The following is a 23,457-nucleotide window of genomic DNA, read 5'->3' as shown; positions in this document are numbered from 1 at the left end:
CATGGCACTAAGGATAAGTCAAGGAGCAGAGTTAACCAAGAAGACTGTGAATCACATTTTGTAGTGGGACTGTTCCATAACACAATGAATACTGGAAGGAGGCTTCTTATTTAAAAAGCAGTGTCCCATGTTTTGGCAGACTAGACACAAAGTTTAAAACTGTTATCCATAATCAGTATCAAGTCATAAGACTTCTCTCCCATGGGTAGCTGGTTATGATACCTGAAATAAACATTTTAAGGAATTTACTAATGCAAAGGGTAAAAGTTGAAACTGCAGAGAAATGCTCTGAAGACAATTATTAAAGTTCAAAGTAAATTAATGGCCACTGAAAGCCTACTACCTACAAGGTATTACATATTAAGAGCCATACAACTTTATAGTTTTTTATGTCAAATTAAACAAAAAATTATGATATACAGGTAAGTAAAATTCTGAACACTTGTTATATATTTACATAACAGATCGATATAAACAGCATATTTAACAAAGCAGCATTTTGATAATCAAATTTAGATAATCAAACCCAGGTTACTTCAATCTCATAACCACTATGAGATCTTTTAATAACAAACAAATAGAAACTTGTTTATTTCTACCTAAAACATCTCAAAAAGACATTAATCAATGTTAGGGATACTAACTCTTGTGATTACTATGTATTACTTACCAGGTCCTGAGACTCCATGCACATAACCAAATGTGCTTTCTTTGTCTTCATCAAGTATTTTAGGTAGCTTAGAGAAATCCATCATGTTAATTTGCCTATGGTAAAACAAAAAATTATGCTATATTATAAATTCTAAAGCAAAAGAACCAATACAAGTAGCCAAATCTCATCTTTGGTAATTCTTACAGTTACTACATATCTTCAAAGTAAAAAAATAAAATAAAATACTTAAAATCTCATTAAAAATTCCTCATTTGTGGATGCTCTATGGTTACAAATTATTAACAAATTATATCTCTATGTAAAGTATTTCCTAGAAAATAACCAAGGGGTATTTAACCTGCCATACAAATCCCTCTCCAAGTCTCTCTTTCTCCAAGTACTCTTGCCCTTAAGCATTCTGCGTGCATATACACACACACGGAACTCTTTGCCACTTCTCAAAACATAGGCACATTCTCGCTTAGGGACTATGAATAAGATGTTCCTTCTACCTGCAGTGCCTTCTCCTAGGAGTACCTAGAGTGTTCCTATATCTCCTTCAAGTCCTTACTCAAATGTCATGAGGCTGCTCTGCCTATCTGTTTAAAATTCTAACAGACTTCTTTTCTGCTTTGTCACCATCGCACTTTTCACGATATAACAAATTATAAACTTTTCATTTTAAAAGTTTTTATTAACGATCTCTAAAATTTATCTGGGAACATTTTTCCTTTTTTCTTTTTGTAGCAGAACACAGAACAGATTTTGAAAATGAATATATACTCTTACTTTATACATGTACACTACGACAAACCCAATCAATGAACTATCCAAGTCCAAAAAGAAAACTGGTATAAAGTTTATTTTTGACTGCTGGCCCAACTTAATAATTATTGACAATTTAACAAGGGAATAGAATACATGTACCTATGAAACCTAAATAATGACCCAAAACAACCATAAAGAAAGAGTCAAGATAAGTGATAAAATGCCAAACAAAGATTAGAATGTTTAGGGAAGACATCTTGAAGGTCATAAACTAGGACAGAGTAACAAAAGAATAGAGATAAAATGTGCAGAAATAGTGAACAGACCAACATTACTGAGGTACAAAAGGTTTTCATTAGGGCACAACAGTGAGAAATAGGATGCAAAGGCAGAAAGACTAGTTTGTGGGTCTTAAACTGAATGCCAAAATAACAAATAGACTTTAATCTTATAAACAAAAGGAAATCATAGGAGATTGAGGAACTATTTTGAGAAGAATGGTGTTCAATTACTCTCAAAGATTAAAGTAAAGGAAGGAATCCAGGCAGGATAAGAAGTTTAAAAAGCTCTGAAAATAGTTAAGGCTTTAATGTCAATGGAATTCAATTTATTAAATGTTTATTGAGCTCCTACCAAGAGAGGGGCACTGTGTTAAGCTTAGGGAACAAGAATTTTGCCTGACACAGGAGACTATTCTCAAAGAATTTTATTTGCTTTAAACAACTGAACAGTAGAGCAAAATGACCCATGTATTCAACTGAAGTGCAAACAACACATCAGTAATGAGGGGAAACTGATTGTGACATGAGAGAAGTGCAGACGACGTGGATGAAGTTCTGGAAACAAGGGGCTGGAAAGAATTTTGAGGCTGAGCTGAGTCCAGGTGAGTTCAGAAAGAATACAGTAGTCTTAGGGATTCATTTGAGGCGGTTTGAAGAGTGTTTTTCAGTTTTCTGGAGTCAATGAAGGATCACCACATCTCATGGAATACGATCTGTAATTCCTTAGTCAAGGTATCAAAGAACTAGGAAGGTAGGTGTAGCTGAAGTCATTAACAGTGATTCATCAAGTGCTCTCAGAAACGGGATATTACTCAAGGCTAACGGGAAGATATGAGTGATTAAAAAAACAGCACAAGATGCGGAAATAAAAGAGGAATGAGTACAAGAGGTATGAAGGAGGAAAAGATGAATAGGTGGAGTATACAAAGTTTTTAGAGCAGTCAAACTTATAACACTATAATGGTGGATGCATGTCATTAAACATGTTCAAACACACAAAACAGGTAAGAAAGAGTGAACACTAATGTAAACTATGAATTTTGAATGATAATGATTTATCAATGTAGGTTTCATTCGTTTAACACATGTACCACCCCGCAGCAGGTGTTTAGATGCCTGTTAAGGCACCCACATCCTGAGCATCGGAGTACCTGGGTTCAATTTCTGGCTCCGGCTCCCGACTGCAGCTTCCTGCTAATGCAGACCCTGGGAGGCAACAGTGATGGCTCAAATAATTGGTTGTCTGCCTCCCAGGTGGGCGACCCAGATTGGATTTCTGGTTACTGGCTTCTGTCCCAGTCTAGTCCTTGCCACTGTAGTTATTTGGGGAGTGTAACAGCCGATGGATACTCTCCCTTTTGCCTCTTTCACATAAATTTAAAAATAAAATAAAAAATTTTTTAAATGTAACATGCCACTCTGTTGAGTGATATAATAATGGAGAGGTATGCATGTGTTGGGGGAATGAGGTATAGGAGAAATCTTTGAACCTTCTGCTCAATATTGTTGTGAATCTAAAAATGCTCTCAAAAATAAAGTCTATTTGAAAAGAGACAAGAGTGAAAGCAAGCATTAAAATGACACAGACACAGGAGGCTTTTAAGTGAACAGAATATTATTGGGGGAAGGAAAAATGCCAACAACACAAAGATGGTATTGGTGATGAAGTAGGGTAGGTTGGTAGGTTGGTAGTTTGTTGATAAGGATGAAGTTATAGAGCAAAAGTAATTGGAAATACTGGAACTGAAATAGAAAGAAAGCAATAAGCCAGATATTACAGTCATCAATATCACAGAACAAGAACACAAAGATTTTCGTGTCCCCAGTAGGAAAATTAAATTGGAAGAGGTGGTTAAAGGAGGAAGGAAAGAAAAGGGGATTTTGACTTCCTGAAGATGCAATAGAAAAGTGTCGCTCCCCCTCTTCGTGGAGGAACGACACTAAGCCCTGCCTAGGCTTCATATCCGAGTCACGGCACCATTATGTCGCTCCCCCTCTTCGTGGAGGAACGACACAGGACCCTGCGCTGTTCTTTTGTCTGCTCGGCCCTCCCCGGGTTTGCTGCTGGTTCTTCCCGGGTTGGCTACCGTCCCTTCCACCTCCGTGGAAGGGCGGTTCCCCCTGGCCACTTTCCCCACTTCCGCAGGGGAGCGGCACACCGCCGGCCGGCTCTCTCGGGGGCTGCACAGGTGTTCCCCTTAGATGTTCCCCTTAGATGTTCCCGGTGCATGCCGTCTCTCTCCTCCTTTATAGTCCTCTTCCACCAATCCCAACTCTGCTACCCACATGCCGAGTACGCTGCTCTCCTCCAATCAGGAGCAAGTCCTACAGTTTATTGGCTGAACTGGAGGCAGCTGTGTAGAAGCTGTTTTCTTCTCTCCCATCGCCATATTGTGGGAGAGCAGATGCATAGAATAAGTCTTAATTCCAGTAACTTAGTCTAGTCCGAGTTGCTCCCAGTTGCTCCCCACAGAAAAGGCTGTTGAGTAAGAGCAGGCATGGAACTGTAGAAACCTAGAATATAAATAGGGCAAGCACTGTGGCTTGCAACTCATGCATCCCTTACTGGAGTGCTGGGTCCTGTCCCAGCTGCACTGCTTCTGATCCAGGTCCCTGCTAATGCACCTGGAAAGGTAGTGGATTGTTAGGAAAATGGCGCAGTCTTATCTGTGGTGCGATCTACACCCTGAACCAACCTAGGCTCTAGTCCCCGCCACCATTGCTGGAAGCCAAGTGGCCACATGGCCCAACCACCAGTGTCAAGCTCCACCCTCATCCTAATGGGATTTGCTATTCCTGCTTCCCTGCCCGCCCTCCGGCAAAGTTTTAAAAGGACCTGTTCCTGAATATGTGGCTAGTCCTCTCCTCTCTCCTTCTCTCCTTCTCTCTCTCTTGCTTGTTCTCTCTTCTCCCCTCCCCTCCCCTCTCCTCTTCTCTCTGTCTCTCTCTCTCTCTCTTACTCACTATTTTTCCTTCCTTGCCCCTTCCCTCCAGCCTGCTGGGATTTCCCAATAAACCCTTTCCCTTACTCTGGTGTTTGGTGTGTTTTGTGATCTTACAGTGGAGGATGGTCCAAGTTCCTGGACCCCTGTAATCCGTGTGGGTGACTGATACAGAGCTGTAGGCTTCTGGCTTCAGTGTGGCCCAACCCTAGCCATTGCAGTCATCTGGGGGTAAACCAGCACATGGAAGATTTCTGTCTCTGTGCATGTGTCTGTGTCACTCTGCCTTTCAAATAAATAGATGTTAAAAAATAAATAGAAAACAATTTTCCAGAAGCTACAAAATAACAGGGGAAAAAGAAAACAAGATTGAAAGAGAAACTTACTTAGTTGGGAAATGGGGTATGCAAAAATCTGCAAAGAAGCAGTGAACAAGCAAATTAGGTCAAATTACAGTCTTTAGAAAAAATCAAAAGGAGAACTTGAAACCATATAATCTAACTTCCTCTCCAAATATGAGTATTCCCTCTGTAGAATCATGACACATGGTCACCTTAATATTAAAAAGGAAACAGCATGAGATCTTGAGTCAACAGACTTGGGATCACATTCTGATTCTCTCAATGACATGCTGAAGAACATCTTGGAAAAAAACAAGACTTCATTATTTTTTTTAAGATTTATTTATTTGGGGGCCGGCGCTGTGGTGCAGGGGGTTAAAGCCCTGGCCTGAAGTGCCAGCATCCCATTTGGGCACCAGTTCTAGTCCTGGCTGCTCCTCCTCTGACCCAGCTCTCTGCTATGGCTTGGGAAAGCAGCGGAAGATGGCCCAAGGCCTTGGGCCCCTGCACCCACGTGGGAGACCCAGAAGATCAAGGCTTCGGATTGGCGCAGCTCTGTCCATTGCGGCCATTTGGGGAGTGAACCAGCGGATGGAAGACCTCTCTCTGTAGCTCTTTCAAATAAATAAAAATAAATCTTTAAACAAAAATAAAAGATTTATTAATTTGAGGTGCTGGCGCTGTGGTGTAGCGGGTAAAGCCATCGCCTGTAGTACCGGCATCCCATATGGTCGCCGGTTCGAGTCCCAGTTGCTTTACTTCCGATCCAGCTCTCTGCTATGGCCTGGGAAAGCAGTGGAAGATGGCCCAAGTCCTTGGGCCCCTGCACCTATGTGGGAGACCCAGAGGAAGCTCCTGGCTTCTGGCTTCCAATTGGCGCAGCTCTGGTCATTGCTGCCATTTGGGGAATGAACCAGTAGTTGGAAGACACTCTCTCTCTGCCTCTGCCTCTCTGTACTCTGCTTTTCAAATAAATAAATAAATCTTTTATATATATATATAAATCTTTTTTTTTTTTTTTTTAAAGGCAGAGTTAGAGAGCGAGAGAAAGAAAGTGAAATCTTCCATCTGCTGATTCACTCCCAAATGGCGACATGGCCAGGACTGGGGGAGACCAAAGACAGGAGCCAGGAGCTTCATCCGGGTCTCCCACGTAGGTGCAGAGGTCCAAGAACTTGGTTCATCATGTTGCTTTCCTAGGCACATTAGTAGGGAGATAGATTGGAAATGGAGTAGGCAGGATATAAACTGGTGACAATGTGGGATGCTGGTGTCACAGGTAGTAGTCCAACCTGGTATACCACAATGCAGGCTCCAGGACATCTTAACATGTACATTTGAAACATGGGACTAATGTTCCCAACCCAGAGCTGTGATTACAATACAAATTTGCTTCTATGTTCCTTGTGAAATGTAGAACCCTTATAAAATTACACTGGCAATATTTGTATTTGAACAGGGGAGAGTTCCATCTTTCCAGGAAAAATCTAAGCCTACTTCCCTGTAACTTATATTCTCTGGCTTTGTTTCATCCAATTACTGTAGCCACACAAATTGTGTACGTTCCTTCTCCAAGGCAATTCTATCTAGTGCCTTCAACTCTCTGTCCCTCAAAGCATAATTGGATTTTTCAGATCTCTTACTCCTGAGGCTATCATTTTCTGAAAGTATTGTACAGTGTCAATATTTTTTCTTTCAAAATAAAACAAAAATAAAACCTGCTACTCGAGATGTTGTATGAATAAGTACTGAAGAATACCACTTCATCTATTCTGAATACTTATTTTTAACTGAGAGATAGAGATAAGGCTTTGAGTGCACACAGACTTGAGTTTGAATTTACAAATTGTGTTTTTGGGAAAATCAGTTTCTTTTATCCTTTGGGGTCTCAGTTTCATCTGTAAGATAAAATGATGTTCAGAAACTTGACTATAGACCTACCATATGATCCAGCCATCCCACTCTTGAGAATTCAAACCGAAAGAAATCAGCATCTGGAAGAGTTATTTGTACTCCCAAATTCACTGCAGCACAATTCACAATAGAATCAATAGTATGGAATCAACCCAGATGTCCATCAACTGTTGACTGGGTAAAGATATTACGGTACATATGTACTATGGAGTACTACTCAGCTGTAAACATAAATGAAATCCTGTCTTTTGCAACAAGATGGACTCAACTGGAAATCATTATACTTACTGAAATAAGCCAGTTTGAAAAAGTCAGATATCATACATTTCCCCTGCACTGAAGTAACTAATAGAGTACCTGAAATGTAATGTATTGGAGTGAAATAATCATTTTGAGGTTTTGATGATTGTTTACAGCCCTTGTCTTTTCCATTGAGGAAGAGTGCTTTTTTTTCCCCCACATTATTTGTTGGACTCTTTTACTTAGTGTAGGGTTAACTATATGATCATTAAATAAACTGAAAATAGATATTTGTAAAAATTAAAAGTGGGAATGTGAAAGGGAGAAGGAAGAAGGGTTGGCGGGTGGGTGGGAAGGAGGGAAGTGTCACTATGTTCCTAAATCTGTATAAATGAAATACATGATACTTGTATAACTTAAATGAAATTTAAAAAAAATATAAAGAGGTTGTTATGAGGTACTTACCAGTAAGGCTAACAAAGAAGCACTATGATGACTGCTAATTCTATCCTGCCATTGGGAAGCTAAGATCACCTAATTTTTAGTAAGCATCTAATGTGTTATCTTCTTGTTATCTGAATCAAATCTATGCACTTAACTAATTTACCCCCTTGCTAGGATGTACATTTTTACTGTATCTTTATTTTCTAAAACCAAAGAGATATTTTTGAACTCCCAATCATGTGCCAGCTGCTGTGTTGTAGGAAGAAAACATGATGCAGTAAGACATAATGTTGCCTCCAAGGATCTTCTTACATGGTAGGATAAAAAGACATAAGGCGACAAAAGAGCATGAAGCAATGACATCTGACCTAGACTTGGGAAGAACAGGAGTGACTTACAAGAGGTTATGCTGACACTTAAAAAAGATGAACAAAGACTTCATATAATAAAGCTGGTTTTCAGATTCTTGGTTCACATGCCCTTCAGGAAAAGAGTTGATGAAGCAATATTGTTGCCTGTTTAGATTTTGTAAAATAAGTATTTACATATGTTCCCTGTAAAGCTGAACAGTGAGGGCCTCTAAATGTCTGAGTAAGAATTAGTGGAAAAACAGATTTCATTCATGATCCAGTTGTCTTGTGAGTTTATTAGTCAGCTGGATAATCCTAGCCACCATGGGAATTTTGACAATTCTAGTTTTTAACCTTTTTAGGATGGCAAGCTTTAAGACAGTGGCATAAAACTAATAAAACAATTCAAGAGTCTAAGTTATAATTTTACAAATTTTCCTAGACATGATTTTCACCAGATCTATAAATTTGCATTCATTTGATATTCTTTCTTCAGAAAATATTTATTTATTTGAAAGGCAGAGTGACACAGAGAGAAGGGGAGAGAGACAGACAGCATCTGCTGGTTCACTGCCCAAGTAGCCTGAACAGCCAGCACTGGGCCATGCTGAAGCCAGGAGCCTGGAGTTTTACCCAGGTCTCCCATGTAAGTGCAGGGGCCTAAACCCTTGGGCCATCTTCTGCTGCTTTCTGAGGTGCATTAGCAGGGAGCTGGACTGGAAACAGAGAAGCTGGGAGAATAATCAGCACCAATATGGGATGCTGGCATCACAGGAGGGAGCCCTACCCACTACACCACAACAGTGGCCCCCAATTTTGCTTTTTAAATTATAACTTTATCTTTCTTTTTCTTAATTTTATTTATTTACTTTTATCTTTGTTTCAAAGAGAGACAGTGAGATATATCTTCCACCCATTGCTTCACTCCCTACACATAAACAACAGTTGGTGCCAGGGAACCTATGTTGTGGTGTAGCAGGTTTAGCCTCTGCCTCTGACACCAGCATCCCATGTGGGCACTGGTTTGAGACCTGGCTGCTCCACTTCCGATCTAGTTTCCTGCTAATGCACCTGGGAAAGCAGTTGAGGATGGCCCAAGTCCTTGGGCTATGCATTCACATGGGAAGCCTGGAAGAAGCTCCTGGCTCCTGGCTTTGAAGTGGCCCAGCACTGGCCATTGTGGCCATTTAGGGAGTAAACCCGTGTGTAGAAGATCTCTCTCTCTCTCTCTCTCTCTCTCTCTCTCTCTCTCTCTCTCCTCTTTCTCTCTCCCTCCCTCTCTCCAACTCTGCCTTTCTAATAATAAAAAAAAGAATCAAAAAAAAAAAAAAATGTTGGGGCTGGGTCACAGCAAAACCACGAGCCCTAAACTCAGTATGGGTCTTCCATGTGGGTGGCAGGAACCCAAATAATTAAGCCACCACCTGCTGCCTACTGCTGTGTGCATTAGCAGGAAGCTGGAATCACAGCAAAGATAAGACTTAAGGCCAGACCTTCTGAAAGGGGATGTGGGCATGCCAAATAGCATCTTCCCCACCATGCCAAATGGCTGCCCTTTTCTGCTTTTTAAAAAGCCAGTGTTAAGAAGAGAAAAATGTAACAATGAGTAATTTAGTTTTCTTTATTCCACTGTTATATGCAAAGGAGTGAGTGGCTGACTTTAAGGCACAGACAGCTAAGCCACCACCTGCAACACCAGCATCCCGTATGAGCGCCATTTTGAGTCCTGTCTGCTCTGCTTCTTATCCAGCTCCCTGGTAATGAGCCTGGGAAAGTAGAAGATGGACCAACTGCTTTGGCCCCTGAAACCACAGAGGAAACCTGGGTGAAGGTCCAGACTTGTATTCCAGCCTGGCTCAGTTCTGGCCATTGCAGCCATGTGGTGAGTGAACCAACAGATGGAAGATCTCTCATCTGTCCCCCCCTCCCTACCTAACTCTGCTTTTCAAATAAATAAATTTTTTTAAAGTGGTTACAAATACTTGTATATTCCAAAACCAGCTTTTACCACACATTTCAGAATAAGACAACTATGAAAACACTTCAAAGTGTAAAATTCCAAGTACATTTGTCCACTCTTGATGTTTTAATATATTTAAATGCTAATCGCAAAGCAATGCTCAGGCCAATGCAAACAACCAAACAACCAAAGTCTTTGTTCCTAGAAGGAATTTGCTCCTCAAGGGAAGAGCCCATCAGGAGTAGTTATAGACATAAGAGTCTATTTAATTTCTTTATTTAAAAAAAAGATTTATTTATTTGTTTGAAAGGCAGAGACACAGAGAGGCAGAGGCAGAGGCAGAGAGAGAGATCTTCCATCTGTTGGTCCATTCCCCAAATGGCCACAACAGAAAGAGCTGAGATGATTTGAAGCCAGGAGCCAGGAGCCTCCTCCTCTGGGTCTCCCATGTCGGGAGAGGGGTTCAAGGACTTGGGCCATCTTCCTCTGCCTTCTCAGGCACATCAGCAGAGAGCTGGATTGGAAGTGGAGCAGTCGGGACTCAAATCATCGCCCACATGGGATGCCAACACTAAGTCTATTTAATTTTTAAAGCACTGTTTTCTGACAGAGTTGGAAACTGTTTTTCTGGGTGCAGGAGTTTCAGTTTTTAACCTCTTAAGAAGATGCTGCAAGAAATTTCCAGGATTGGTCCAAGGTAACAGGCTATCTTAAAGCATCAAAATCTTTAATTCCCACAGCACTGATACAAGGGCTCCTAGTGTACTTTCTAAGCTTTTCAGTGAAGCACTCAATTACAGAAACACAACCAACACGTAAGTGAACAGAGTCTCTCTACCAATTTGGGCAAGGAACAGGACAGGTATACCAGAAGCAGGACAATTTCTTTGCAGACTGTTGCATATTCCCTTAAATCTTAAGAAGTTCTGCATTCTATTCTATCTCATACTGCAGATTTTTTAAGAAGAATGTGATGATGCTTCCTTCCCATAAATAAAAGAAAAAGCACTCACCAAGTAGATACCTTATGATTGGTTACTTGATAACCAAGAAGGGTTAAGCGCAGAGCAGTTGATAAGCTTGGTCATACAACATACTGATTTGTTAGTAGCTCATCATTATCTACGACAATAGTCAAAATAAAAATATTCCATTAAAATCTTCTGCTTCATCTTAAAATACCTATGCCCATGTGAATAGTGGCAGGCTTTTAAAAATGTTAAAAAGATAACCTCCTGAAATATGACTTTTAATAAGCTAATTACATAGCAAGTTAGATTACACTGAAAGTTATTTTTATCTTAAATTTCCATGAGATAAGGGCCAAACCATATGAATTAATGCTACACAGAACAGTTTTATAGGGTACTTAATAACGTTGTTCAATGATTCTTGCGGTTGTCAATTATTAAAAAAAAATACAGGCTGCATGCTTTCATCAAAATTGTATGGTATACATGGCTGCATGCATAAAATCAACTCAGTGATAACATAAAATTTACATTTCGCTGTGTGACTCCTATCTAGTTTAAGGATAAAATGCAAAACCAACTTACAACTAAGATCCCTTTAGACACAAGCTAGGTCCCCAAATCCTCATATTCGTGAAAGACTTTTTTAAAAAAAACACCCTCCCGTGCTGTAGAAGAAAAATCCAGAGGGTAGAATAGGCAACCATCTGAGTTTATGAGTCATCATTCTCCCCGACAGGCACTGCGGAACACTGCAGTGACAAACACCACAGGAGGCTCACTCTTTTCTCCTTTAATAAGGCTCATTCCAAACTGTGACAGGTTAATGTGCTATCCCAAGTAACTTCATTCTTTCAAAAATAGTTCTTCTTAGTACCTCAGTCTTAGATGACATGACTTTTGGTACAAGGGGGAGGAAATACATTAAAAGCTAAGGTTCCAGGCCGGCGCCGCGGCTCACCTGGCTAATCCTCCGCCTGCAGTGCCGGCACCCCGGGTTCTAGTCCTGGCCGGATTCTGTCCCAGCTGCTCCACTTCCAATCCATCTCTCTGCTATGGCCTGGGAAAGCAGTGGAAGATGGCCCAAGTCCTTGGGCCCCTGCACCTCCATGGGGGGCCAGGAGGAAGCTCCTAGCTCCTGGTTTCAGATTGGCGCAGCTCCGGCCATTGTGACGAACTGGGGAGCAAATCAGCAGATGGAAGAACTCTCTCTGCAACTCCTTCTCTCTCTATAACTCTGACTTTCAAATAAATCTTAAAAAAAAAAAAAGGCACAAAGCACTAACAGTATGACTACTGGAAGGACATAATGCTTACACAGAATACAAAATCACTTTTGCTTTTACTTCTAATAAACTATTTACAACTAATAAGAGTTGTTACAAGAAAAACTACATGGTCTCTGAGGACGTGGTAATACAGCCCTAATTTTGGGACCACCACAGGAGATACAGATTAATCCTTAACCAAACTCATTTTAGTCTATTTTAAAAGAATGTATGTGACTATGAATAGGACTGTAGGGGGACCCTTTAGTCATCGAGCTTAGCAAATCCTGGGAATTTCCACAACCTACAGCTCCGAAATACAGAAATCAGGTGTGTTCTGAAATACTAACTCAGCTCTATTTTTGGAACAAGACTTAAGGATCTATCAGATTAGAATAACTTGGGTGAAGATATAGGAAAATTCTAAACCCTATCTTGAATGAACTTTTGTGCCATAAGACTTAGGCTCAGTTCTAGCGTTTTGGATATCAAAGTTGCTACAGTTTAATGGTTCCTTTGGAGGATGGACATAGAGGGAATTATTTTCTGTTGTCTCATACTGCTCTAAGGTACAATTAGTTTATAGCCAAGAATTGTTATTGACAGCCTACTTTATCTCTATTTACAGCTACTTCCCCAACCCCCTCCATCCTCACAGAAACATCTTTTGGTGGATGAAATCATATTCACAACATACTGACACAGCAGACACTAGAAAGCCACATTCAAGCACTGCAAGTAGGCTGCCATCCAAGCAAGCACAGTCTGTGTTTTAAGTGCCTGCTTTGCTTCACTTTAAATAGTTTGGGGTCTGTTAGCCTGCTTCTTAGATTCACAGTAACAGACACCATTTCCCTTCTTGAACAAATGAAATAGAAGACACTGAAGTGTGTTATACTAAAAATAATAAACCCCTCACTGTCTGATTTTGCACCACCAAAACCAGGACTCGTGGGTTACTGAAAACTTATTTTTCATAATACAGTTATCCCTATACTTAGCTACCACACTCCTAATGTTCGTATTGATTGATTGACAATCTGATTCCCTACTTATAACTATTTGAAAGCTCTTACATAATTGTTTTGGCACATAAAATCAGCAACTTTCACACGGAACAATTATGACATGTTACTCTTCTAGTAATATAATTCAAACTTCAATTAATAGAATTCCAATGTATAAATCACATGAGGAACATTTCAAGTTACACCTAGAATACTGTTATTTGAGAGTAACAAGAGTTCTAAAGCATGTCCTGTACCTTAAGAAAATTAAGAATTTTATTTATTTGAGAGGAAGAGAGAAAGAGAGACAGAAAAGGATTTCCTACTTGCTGATTCACATTCAGATTCCCACAAGATGGTCCTGATGGGAAGTTTAAACTGGAAGTCAGGAATTCCATCTAGCTCTCTCACAAGTGGCAGGCACCCAGCTACTTGAACTACAACCTGCTGCCTCACAGGGTGTGCATTAGTAGGAAGCAGGAATTGGAAGCAGATCCAGGACTCCAACTCAGGTACTCCAATACATTATATGGGTGTCCCAAGCAGTGTCTTAACCACCAGGCCAAACATTCACCTTAAGTGCCTCATTCTTAAAACTAACATTGTTACACTAATTCCCATCAATCACATTATGGTAGATCACTACAGTTGAGGGATATTGGGAATGTTAAAGCCATTCATCTATTCAGTCTTCGAAAATGGCAGATTTCAGCTAATTATTAATGACAGAGTTGGTCGGCGCTGTGGCACAGCCAGTTAAAGCCCCAGCCTGAAGTGCCGGCATCCCATATGGGCGTCATTTTGAGTCCCAGCTGCTTCACTTCACTTCCAGCATCCCATATGGGTGTCAGTTGGAGTCCAGCTCTCTGCTATAGCCTGGGAAAGCAGTAGAAAATGTCCCAAGTCCTTGGGCCCCTGCACCCACATGGGAGACCTGGAAGAAGCTCCTGGCTCCTGGCTTTGGATCAGCTCAGTGCTTTGGATCAGTGCTGGCCGCTGCGGTCATCTGGGGAGTAAACCAGCGGGTGGAAGACCTCCCTCTCTCTCTCGCTCTCATGCTCTACCTCTCTTTGTAACTCTGTGTTTCAAATAAAATAAATCTTTAAAAAAAAGGACAAAGTTGGCTTTCTGTGCCTCCCTAAATTGAAGATCCATTTGTAAATACCTACTAGACTTCCAAACTTCCAAATGCACCTGTCCTCTGATCCAGCTGCTCCATTTCTAGGAATTTCCTGTATGTATACAAAATGTCCTATTAACAAATTATTCACTATAGCCATTTCTTAGTTTCTTATGCAAAAGATTGGGATGTCTATTAAAATGGAGACTAAAGAACAAGGTAGTATGGAAGGCAGTGTGCTTAAGTGGTTCTGACATTTATCTCTACAAACAGACTCTTGTTTCAATTAAAAGTAATGATTTTTTTAAAATCTTGAGTTTTACCACTTATGAGCTGTGTGTGTGATATTGTTGCTATTTAATAACCCTATGCCAAATATTCCTCATGTATTAAATAGAGGTAAGAATAGTATCCATCTCATAAGATTGTTGTGAGGTTTCCATGGGACAATACAGCTAAGGTATTAAGCAAAGTGCACAGGAGCAGGTGCTGTGATGCAATGGGTTAAGCAGACATGTGGGACATCCACATCCCATATGGAATGCCAGCTATTCGTCTTCCAATCCAGCTCCCTGCCAATGTGCCTGGGAAGCAGTGGATTATGGCTCAAGTACTTGAGCCCCTGACACTCACAAGGGATACGCTGATGGAGCTCCTGGCTCCTGGTTTTGGGGGAATGAACCAGTGGACGAAAGATCTCTTTTTCTATCTCTCTCTGTCACTCTGTCATTCAAATAGGAAATAAATAAATCTTTAAATGAAAAAAAAAAAAAAAAAGAATGAGACAGCTTTAACTATCAATGTGGAAAAATCTTCCAGGTAATACTGTTAAGTGAAAAACTGTAAGGTCCACAAGATGTTACTACTTGTGGATAAATACATGGAGAAAAATAAAAATGGGGGGAGAGGGAGATAGAGAGATGGGAGGGGAAAGAGAGAAAATATACCTACATAAATACTTGCTTGCTTTACTTGTGCATGTATTATCTACTTCATTAGAAATACTGTTGAAAGATTCATTGAATGCTAAAACTGAGCCAAGTAATAAAACTATAATATATCTAATTAACTGAGCAAGTAATGATGTTCACATTGTTCATATGTACCAGCTGTTATTCTAACCATTGTTCTTATACCACTAATTTAACTTTCACAACTTAGTATTACTTTTCCTTAAAGCTCAGAAAAATGCAATACAGAAAGTAAAGAGTAACTCCCCCAAAGTCACACTGCTAGGAGGCACAAGAACCAGACTAGTCCCACAGTTCAGTGCCAGTACTGCAAAATTCTCTAAAAGGACTGAATTCATGCATTAAGTAATTCCAAATGCTTTTGATTTTGCTTCTTTACAGAAATTCTTCTTTGAAGTTTTCCTACAGAATGTTAATCCTATAATTTTTTTACCCACCAAATCCAGATGTGAACTCTTATGATTCTGTCACATGATTAAGTCAGATGACAGATACTTCTACAACATGCTCTAAATAGCTCCAAAGCAGAAAGCATTTCTGGAGCATTTAATTTCTATATCAAATATAAAATGTAAATTGTAATCCTATCTGGTAATGCCTATCATTTTCTGGTACATTTATAATGATAATTTCTTATTGGACGCCCAAGAGTTATCACAAATGTGGATTAGGAGAATTTCCTCTTAGATGCCTAAGACAGAAAAATAGCTAATCATTTCTAGCCATTTTAAATAATGTTTTTTCCCTTTTGTAAATTCTTTCTTTTCCCTACCCAGTCTTCATTTTATTTCTTTTTCAAAGTAAATGCTTTTATTTTTCTCTAACTATAGAAACACTACACCTTCATTATAAAAATAAAAATGTGTAGTGTAGAAAAGCATATGTAAGCAAGCAAAAATAATCTGGAATGTCAATCTATCCACCTTAAGAAATGACTAGACATTTGGATGGCCATCCTTTCCTGTGATTCATCACCCACACAGGCAAGCAGAAACACCACTTGCTTATGTGAATGTTAATGTCAATACTCTGCCGCTTTGTCTCTTTTCTTCCTTTCCTTTCCTGCTTGTTTCCTCCCTATCACGTTGACAACTGTATAAGCATATATAAAATTCATGTTTTTCAACTGGTTTTATACACATAGGATCTCATTATTTACATTTCTCTGTACCTTGTCTTTCTCACTTAAGACACATGATGGAAATCCTTCCAAGTCCCTGGTAACTCCTACCATTTAATGACTTCATAGCATTCCTTAATACGCCTTGCACAATTTATATAATACCCACATTAACAGACAGTCCCTTTGTCCTTGGTTTTTGCCACTACAAACACTGTTGCAATCAACATTCATTTACACACCTACTTATTTACTGGTGTCTTTATTGCTAACAAAAAGACTCCTTGGAGCACCACTGATAGAGAATGTACATTTTTTTTTAACAGGCAGAGTGGACAGTGAGAGAGAGAGACAGAGAGAAAGGTCTTCCTTTGCCGTTGGTTCACCCTCCAATGGCTGCCGCGGCTGGCGCGCTGCGGCCGGCGCAGCGCTGATCTGATGGCAGGAGCCAAGTACTTATCCTGGTCTCCCATGGGGTGCAGGGCCCAAGGACTTGGCCATCCTCCACTGCACTCCCTGGCCACAGCAGAGAGCTGGCCTGGAAGAGGGGCAACCGGGACAGAATCCGGCGCCCCGACAAGGACTAGAACCCGGTGTGCCAGCGCCGCAAGGTGGAGGATTAGCCTAGTGAGCCGCGGCGCCGGCTGAGAATGTACATATATTCAATATGGACAGACTGCCTGTTTAAGAATAATGAAATCTGAAACAACTCCCATCTCTTCTAACATTTTGAGAAAATCCTTTCCTGCACATTTTGCTACAGACTTATAATTTTTGTTAATCAATGAAGTAATATTTCATTGTTACTACATCAATTACTAGTAAGGTTACAAATCTTTTCATGTTTGCTGAATGTTGAGATTTCTCTTCTGTGAACTTATATGGTCACATACTTTATTCATGTTTCTATTGGGTGGACTTTTTCTTAATTTCTAAGAGTTCTTACAAATGTGAACTCTTGGGATGTCCACATTCCATAACAGAGTGCCTGAGTTGGAGCCCCAGCCCCACTTCCAACTCCAGCTTCAGTTCTTCTGCACCCTGGGAGACAGAGGTGATGGCTCAAGTTCTCTAGTCCCTGATACCCATGAGAGAGACCTGCACTGAGTTCCTGGCTCCCAGCTTCAGCCTCATTCAGTCCCGAATGTGGTGGGCATTAGGGTAAACCAGCAGACTACTTTTTTTAAAATTAGATAATTGTTTTAAATATTTTACTATTTACATTTAAACCTTACTCCACCTGAAATCATGTACTGGCTCAATTTTATCATCTTCTAGATGTATTAATTCAATCAATTATATATATATATATATGTCTTTTCCTTCAATTAATTATCATTTTGTTATGTACTAAATTTTCAAATATAATATTATTTACTTCTGCTTTTTTATTATTCTGGTACACTTACATAACTAAACCTAAAATATATCTAAATCTAACAAATTCAATTATAAGTTCTTTATACAAATAAGTCAAAATATTTTCACTTAGATATCCAATAAAAAGGAAAGAAATACTTAATGTCTTAATTTTCCATATCAAATTTAAATTTTTACAGATTACAGAAATTCCCATGTACAGACTGTTTAATAACAATTTTAAATGTTTTTTTCTTAATCTAGAAATAGTTATTTTGCTGCATTTTCTTCCAACTTTTTACATATGTAATCACTACTGCACATATCCTCTTTCTTCAGGTATTTTCCAATTTAATTAATCTCCTCTATTGCATCATAAAATAAGTTTTCTTAAAAAAATTAAGATAGGAAACAACTGAAATAAAACTTAAGAGTCCAATTGCTTTTCACTAATCAAGCACATCTGGAGTTCCTCTGCATCATATCACACACCACTCATTTCATTTTCAATGAAATATAAACATCATTTTTCATGAAAGAAAATATGGCATGTTGTAGGTATAATTAAAAAAAACACACAAGGATTTTATTTATTTATTTGAGAGGTAGAGTTACAGAGAGAGAGAGGGAGAGACAGAGAGAAAGGTCTTCCATCTGTTGGTTCACTCCCCAAATGGCCACAACGACTGGAGCTGAGGCTGATCTGAAGCCAGGAGCCAGGAACCTCCTCTGGGCTTCCAACATGGGTGCAAGGGCCCAAGCACTTGGGCCATCTTCCACTTCTGTCCCTGGCCATTAACAGAGAGCTGGATGGGAAGAGGAGCAGCAGGGACCAGAACCAGCACCCATATGGGATGCTGGTGGCACAGGTGAAAGATTAACCTACTGTACCACAGCACCAGCACTGGTATAATTTCTTAAAAAAAAGTTTATCATCAAAAGAACAGCTGATTCTACCAACAGCATTAAGAATCAAAATTTTATTGCAATTAAGTTATAACAATGATAAATTATGATAAAAATATTATATAAGAATTAAAGTGTTTCTAAAATTCAAATCTAAAAATGTCAATTTTTAATGTATTTTAAAAATTTATTTATTTATTTGAAACAGAAATAGGGAGAGACAGAAAGAGAGAGTATGTTCCGAAATGTCAGCAACAGCAAGTGCCAGGCCAGGCCAAAAAAAGGAATCAGGAACTCCATCTGGGTCTCCCACATGGGTTGCAGGGGCCCAAATACTTGGGCTATCATCCACTGGGTTCCCAGGCACATTAAAATCAAGCTGGATTGGAAACAGAGCAACGAGGACTTGAATCCAGATTGTTGATATGGGATACTGGCATCACAAGGGGCCTAACCTGCTGCATCACAACACCAGCCTCCCATTTTTAGAAATTGGTTAACCACAGTTGTGAAACTTATTAAGTAGAATTAACCACAAAAAAATAAATAGAAAGAGGAATCTACATGTAAATAATTAGATGATTTTATCCATAGTACCAATAATTTCAGTTAATGGCTAGTTTCAGGTAAAAATAAAGATGTTACTATGAAGATAAACATCCATTTCAGATGTCTTTACATACAGACATGCATATATCTTATAATCAAGTATTCACATAATGTGCATATATAATGTATAAGTACTACATATAAAAGAAAATGCACTTATAGAAACCTAAGTCTAGGGGCTGGCACTGTGGCACAGCAGATTAAAGCCCTGGCCTGAAGCGCCGGCATCCCATATGGGCACCGGTTCTAGTCCCAGCTGCTCCTCTTCTGATCCAGCTCTCTGTTATGGCCTGGGAAAGCAGAAGATGGCCCAAGTCCTTGGGCCCATGCACCCACATGGGAGACCCGGAAGAAGCTCCTGGGTCCTGGCTTCAGATTGGCGCAGTTCCGGCCATTGTGGCCATTTGGGGAGGACGGAAGAGCTCTCTCTCTGTCTCTACCTCTCTTTGTAACTCTGTCTTTCAAATAAATTAAAACAAAATCTTAAAAAAAAATACTTAAAATTTTTAAATGTAATGATTAACAAAAGACCCTGTTCTACAGTCTGTGCAATTACAATATATTTCTATAAATCACAGAAGAACTGCTTCCTTAAATGCATCCTACAAACGAATGATCACAAGCTTTGGAAAATGTTTACTGTATGCAGAAAATACTAAGTGACTGTGGTTGCCAAATCAATGGACTTTATGTCGGTATTTCTCAGCTCCTATCAATAATTCTGCTTTAGAACTTTGCTGTAAGTACCTTTTTCTTGCCCTTTTTTTGTTTGTTAATAGCCTCATTTCATATTCTGCTCCTTGCATCGCATATTGGAGTACCTGGGTTCAGTTCTCAGCTCTGGTTTCCAATTCCACCTCCCTGCCAATGTAGACCCTAGGAGGCTAGGTGATGGCTCTGTTCAGTGTGTTACCTCCATCCATATGGGAGACCTGGATTACAATCCTGGATTTCTGCTTCAGTCCCAGACCAGCCAGAGCCACTGTGGGCATTTGGAAAGTGAACCAGCAGATGGGAACTTTCTGTGTCCTCTCTCTCAAAAAAAAAAAAAAAAAAAAAATTCTATTCCCTTCCCTATACTCTAGTGCTGTTGGTCAAGAAGGGGGTATTAGTCAATTCTGTGGAACGTGTAAGGTCTCCTTTAGAAACTCAGTACAGAAAATCAAAATAAATGTCAGTAAAGTTAATAATAAAAAATTTACAAAAGTAAGTATTAAATACTGTAAGACTGTAATCAAATTTAAACTCACTTATTTGAAAGAGTAAAGCATAAAGGAACTTAACTGATATAAGTGTCCAACGTCCCATAGTTCATAAGTGACAGGGTCAGAAGTTGAACCCAGTTCTCTAAAACTAAGAAATTCCTGTAAAGTCTGTACTATATTACTTTACAGTCACATACCACTTAGTTCTTAGAATACTGTCTCATAGATTATTATCAAGGTTATCTTACTCAACTTCACAACATCTGCGAGAGAAGGGTTCCTAAGCATCAAACCTGTAATCTCCTATGACCAGCTTTGCTTAAAGGGTATGGAACTAAAGTGGCTGAGCTGAATGAAGATCCTCTGACTTCTAATATAGCATTATACCACTTGTAGCCCATACACAATCACTTTTTTCACTGAGCACAACTCAATCCTCTTTCCTTCCTTCCCATATTTGAACGGTAACCATATCTGTTATTAAATACACATATATGAAGTGAAAATAAGTTGGTCACTGTATTAACAATGTTCATTTCAGGTTTATGTTTATTCCATTGACTATACATTGGAAGGTTATCATTAACAAGTGGCATTTGCAAGCTTATGTTGACTGCACAACCTTAGAAGGTACAAGGAACTGCAACAGGTAAAATGGTTTCATCTCCTTGTCTAATTGTCCAACACTCATTTAAACAATTTAGTAAGTACCTATCAGGAACTTCAGCATTCTGGTGTTCAAGACACACAGGAAAGACACTGCACTTGAACCCCTAAGATCTTTATGGTTAAATGAAAATAAGGCCACAGACTGCAACGTGCTGGAAGTGAAAAGAGAACAGAAATTACTATGCAATAGTTGACAGAACTGAGTGGCTACCTTTGCCCGGGGGGAAGAAAGCATTCTCAGTGGTGGAGATCATCTGTAAAGGCGGTGAAAACAAGCCCTCACAGGAAGGCCGCTAACACAAAAGCCCTATGTGCTCCTGAGTGGTGGACTACAGCACAATGTTCTACATAAATGTTAGGATTTTAACATATAACACTCATAGACAGATAAAGCTACTCTAAGAAATGTCTTCCAGGCTTCAAGACCTCTGTGTGTGTGTGTGTGTGCGCATGCGCAGGTTTTCATTGTGTATGTTAAAGCTCTTTTCCCCATTCAGTCTCAGAAGCAATGTAGTCACCAATTCCTGCTGCTCATCTGTCAGATTTCCTCAGTGATCTCCATTACTGCTTTCATAAGTTCCCTAAAGTTGGAGAAATTGTGAAGTAAAACTGCAAACTCATTCAACCTCTTCAATACTGACATTTCACCCCGCTAGGACTCAATGCTTTGTAGCTGGTTTTTCTCTCTCCCGTTTTGGTTTCACCCAGACAGGACTGGTTTGGACTACCACAGTGCTCAAGGAGCTATTTGGTAGAAGGTCACCTGGGCAATGAAGCAACACTTCCCCACCCCCCTTCTCTCCTCTAGAGATCAGGAAACCTCACTCTGGAAAAAAAACTCATTAATAAAATTGTATTTGCATCTGTAGAAGGCATGCCTAATAAACATTTCAATAGATAACTGTTATTGACCAGTATGAACAACATATAAGTACAACATGCTAAAACTGTTGCTTTTTCCTCTTCTGTTTCTTGTGGTTGTTTTTGTTTTTAAATCTGTGCTTATTAGAAAGGCAGAGAGAGAGGGAGAGAGAGCTTAATCTCTGTGCCAAACACCCACCCTCAGTAATCTTCTTCAATACTTGAAGACAGCAAGATCTTCAAGATTGTGTTTTTCCAATAAGGAGCACCAAAAGGCCAGTTTTTCTACGGTAAACTTCATAACAGTTTATTGAAAAGAATTTGGAAGATACAGAAAAAATAAAATTAAGTCAGTCACATCCACCAAAGACGATTCCATCTTCCTCATTTCTCAGCTGTCTTTCTAATGGATTCTTCAATTTCACTGGTTAGAAAACTGCAACATTTTAGCTGAGAATATGAATTTTTCATTCTAATTGAAAATTTTAAAAAAATCAAGTCTGTCATTTTTACAACACCTTTCCATTTAAAAGAAACAAGGAGCTTTCTGAGTTGGTAGTACAAATAAAATACTTTAACCCAAAACTGAAAAACATTCTTCCCTAAAGCATTCTGTTTGGGGTCAATACACTGTCTACCACATTACATGCAAAATAGGTTGGGCAAAATCCTAGGCAAAACAATTTCTGTATGTCCACAAAATATTATTCATCAAAATAAGAGGTCATTTGGAGTTTTACAAATGGAGAAAGCTAAGGAGAGAGAAAAGCACTACTTAACACACATATACCACAAAGCTAGTCCAGGCATCGATTGGGAGTGGCAATTAAGTAGGATTTTAGGGAGGAACAGGAAAAAAAAAAGGTTGACAGAAGCAGAAAACATGAAGTCAACAATATCTAGACTTAGTCTTCTTACCTTTAAGTTTACAGTCAAATAAATCTGGTTTACTTTTATTTCCAGCCCGTTCCGTTTCCCTTGCAGGGAAACGTAGGCACTTTTCCATAAGCTAGCCTGAGCCTCCCGCGGACCACGACGCTGCAACACCATCTTTCAACGCCTCCCCATTCAATCGAGAATGTCGCAGTCCCAACACTCCCTGTTTTGGAGATAGTTAGGCCTTCGACCTTCCTCGTTCACCCTTCTAGGCCCACCCGAAGCCTAGGAACACCTACAGAATCTCTCTTGCGAGGATGTCAGATAAAGATCCTTAGAATTACTGAGGAAGCACATTCAGAGGGAAGCTTTCGCGTGACTCCGCAGCGAGGGCCACATCAGTGACATTCCCTCCCAAGCCTGTCTCGCAGGAGACGCCTCTGCCTCCAGGGTTTTTCCACCGTTCCAGCTCCCCAGCCCCGGACGAGGGCCTTGACCGAGGAATGAGCTTTGGGGAATGGGGACCCGGTGGCAGTGCAAACCCCCCTCCCCCGAAGGAATGGATGAACCAATTCTACTACACGGAGCCCCAAAGATTCCGAAGAGGGTACGATAATGACCGC

At 39.8% G+C, this 23,457-nt stretch overlaps 1 protein-coding gene across 3 annotated transcripts in view; it reads right to left on the bottom strand.

Moving 5' to 3' along the window:
• ATP6V1A (ATPase H+ transporting V1 subunit A) overlaps window positions 1-23,457 on the bottom strand; it is a 64,691-nt gene that overhangs the window by 40,722 nt on the left and 512 nt on the right. The window contains exons 1-3 of one of the 3 annotated variants that reach the window (XM_070072120.1): window positions 11,825-12,040; window positions 10,906-11,014; window positions 671-765 (exon numbers count right to left, since the gene is read on the bottom strand). In XM_070072120.1, the coding sequence (XP_069928221.1) occupies window positions 671-755 (85 nt within the window). In that variant the 5' untranslated portion in view covers window positions 756-765; window positions 10,906-11,014; window positions 11,825-12,040. Of the gene's footprint in view, window positions 1-670; window positions 766-10,905; window positions 11,015-11,824; window positions 12,041-23,457 lie in introns of those variants that run through there. The other 2 variants (XM_051819039.2, XM_051819038.2) reach the window with 2 other exon arrangements.

This window comes from Oryctolagus cuniculus, chromosome 4, assembly GCF_964237555.1.
Source record: "Oryctolagus cuniculus chromosome 4, mOryCun1.1, whole genome shotgun sequence".
Lineage (NCBI taxonomy): Eukaryota > Metazoa > Chordata > Mammalia > Lagomorpha > Leporidae > Oryctolagus > Oryctolagus cuniculus.
The sequence above is the reverse complement of the archived record's forward strand: the minus strand, read 5'-3'. Positions and strand labels throughout refer to the sequence as shown.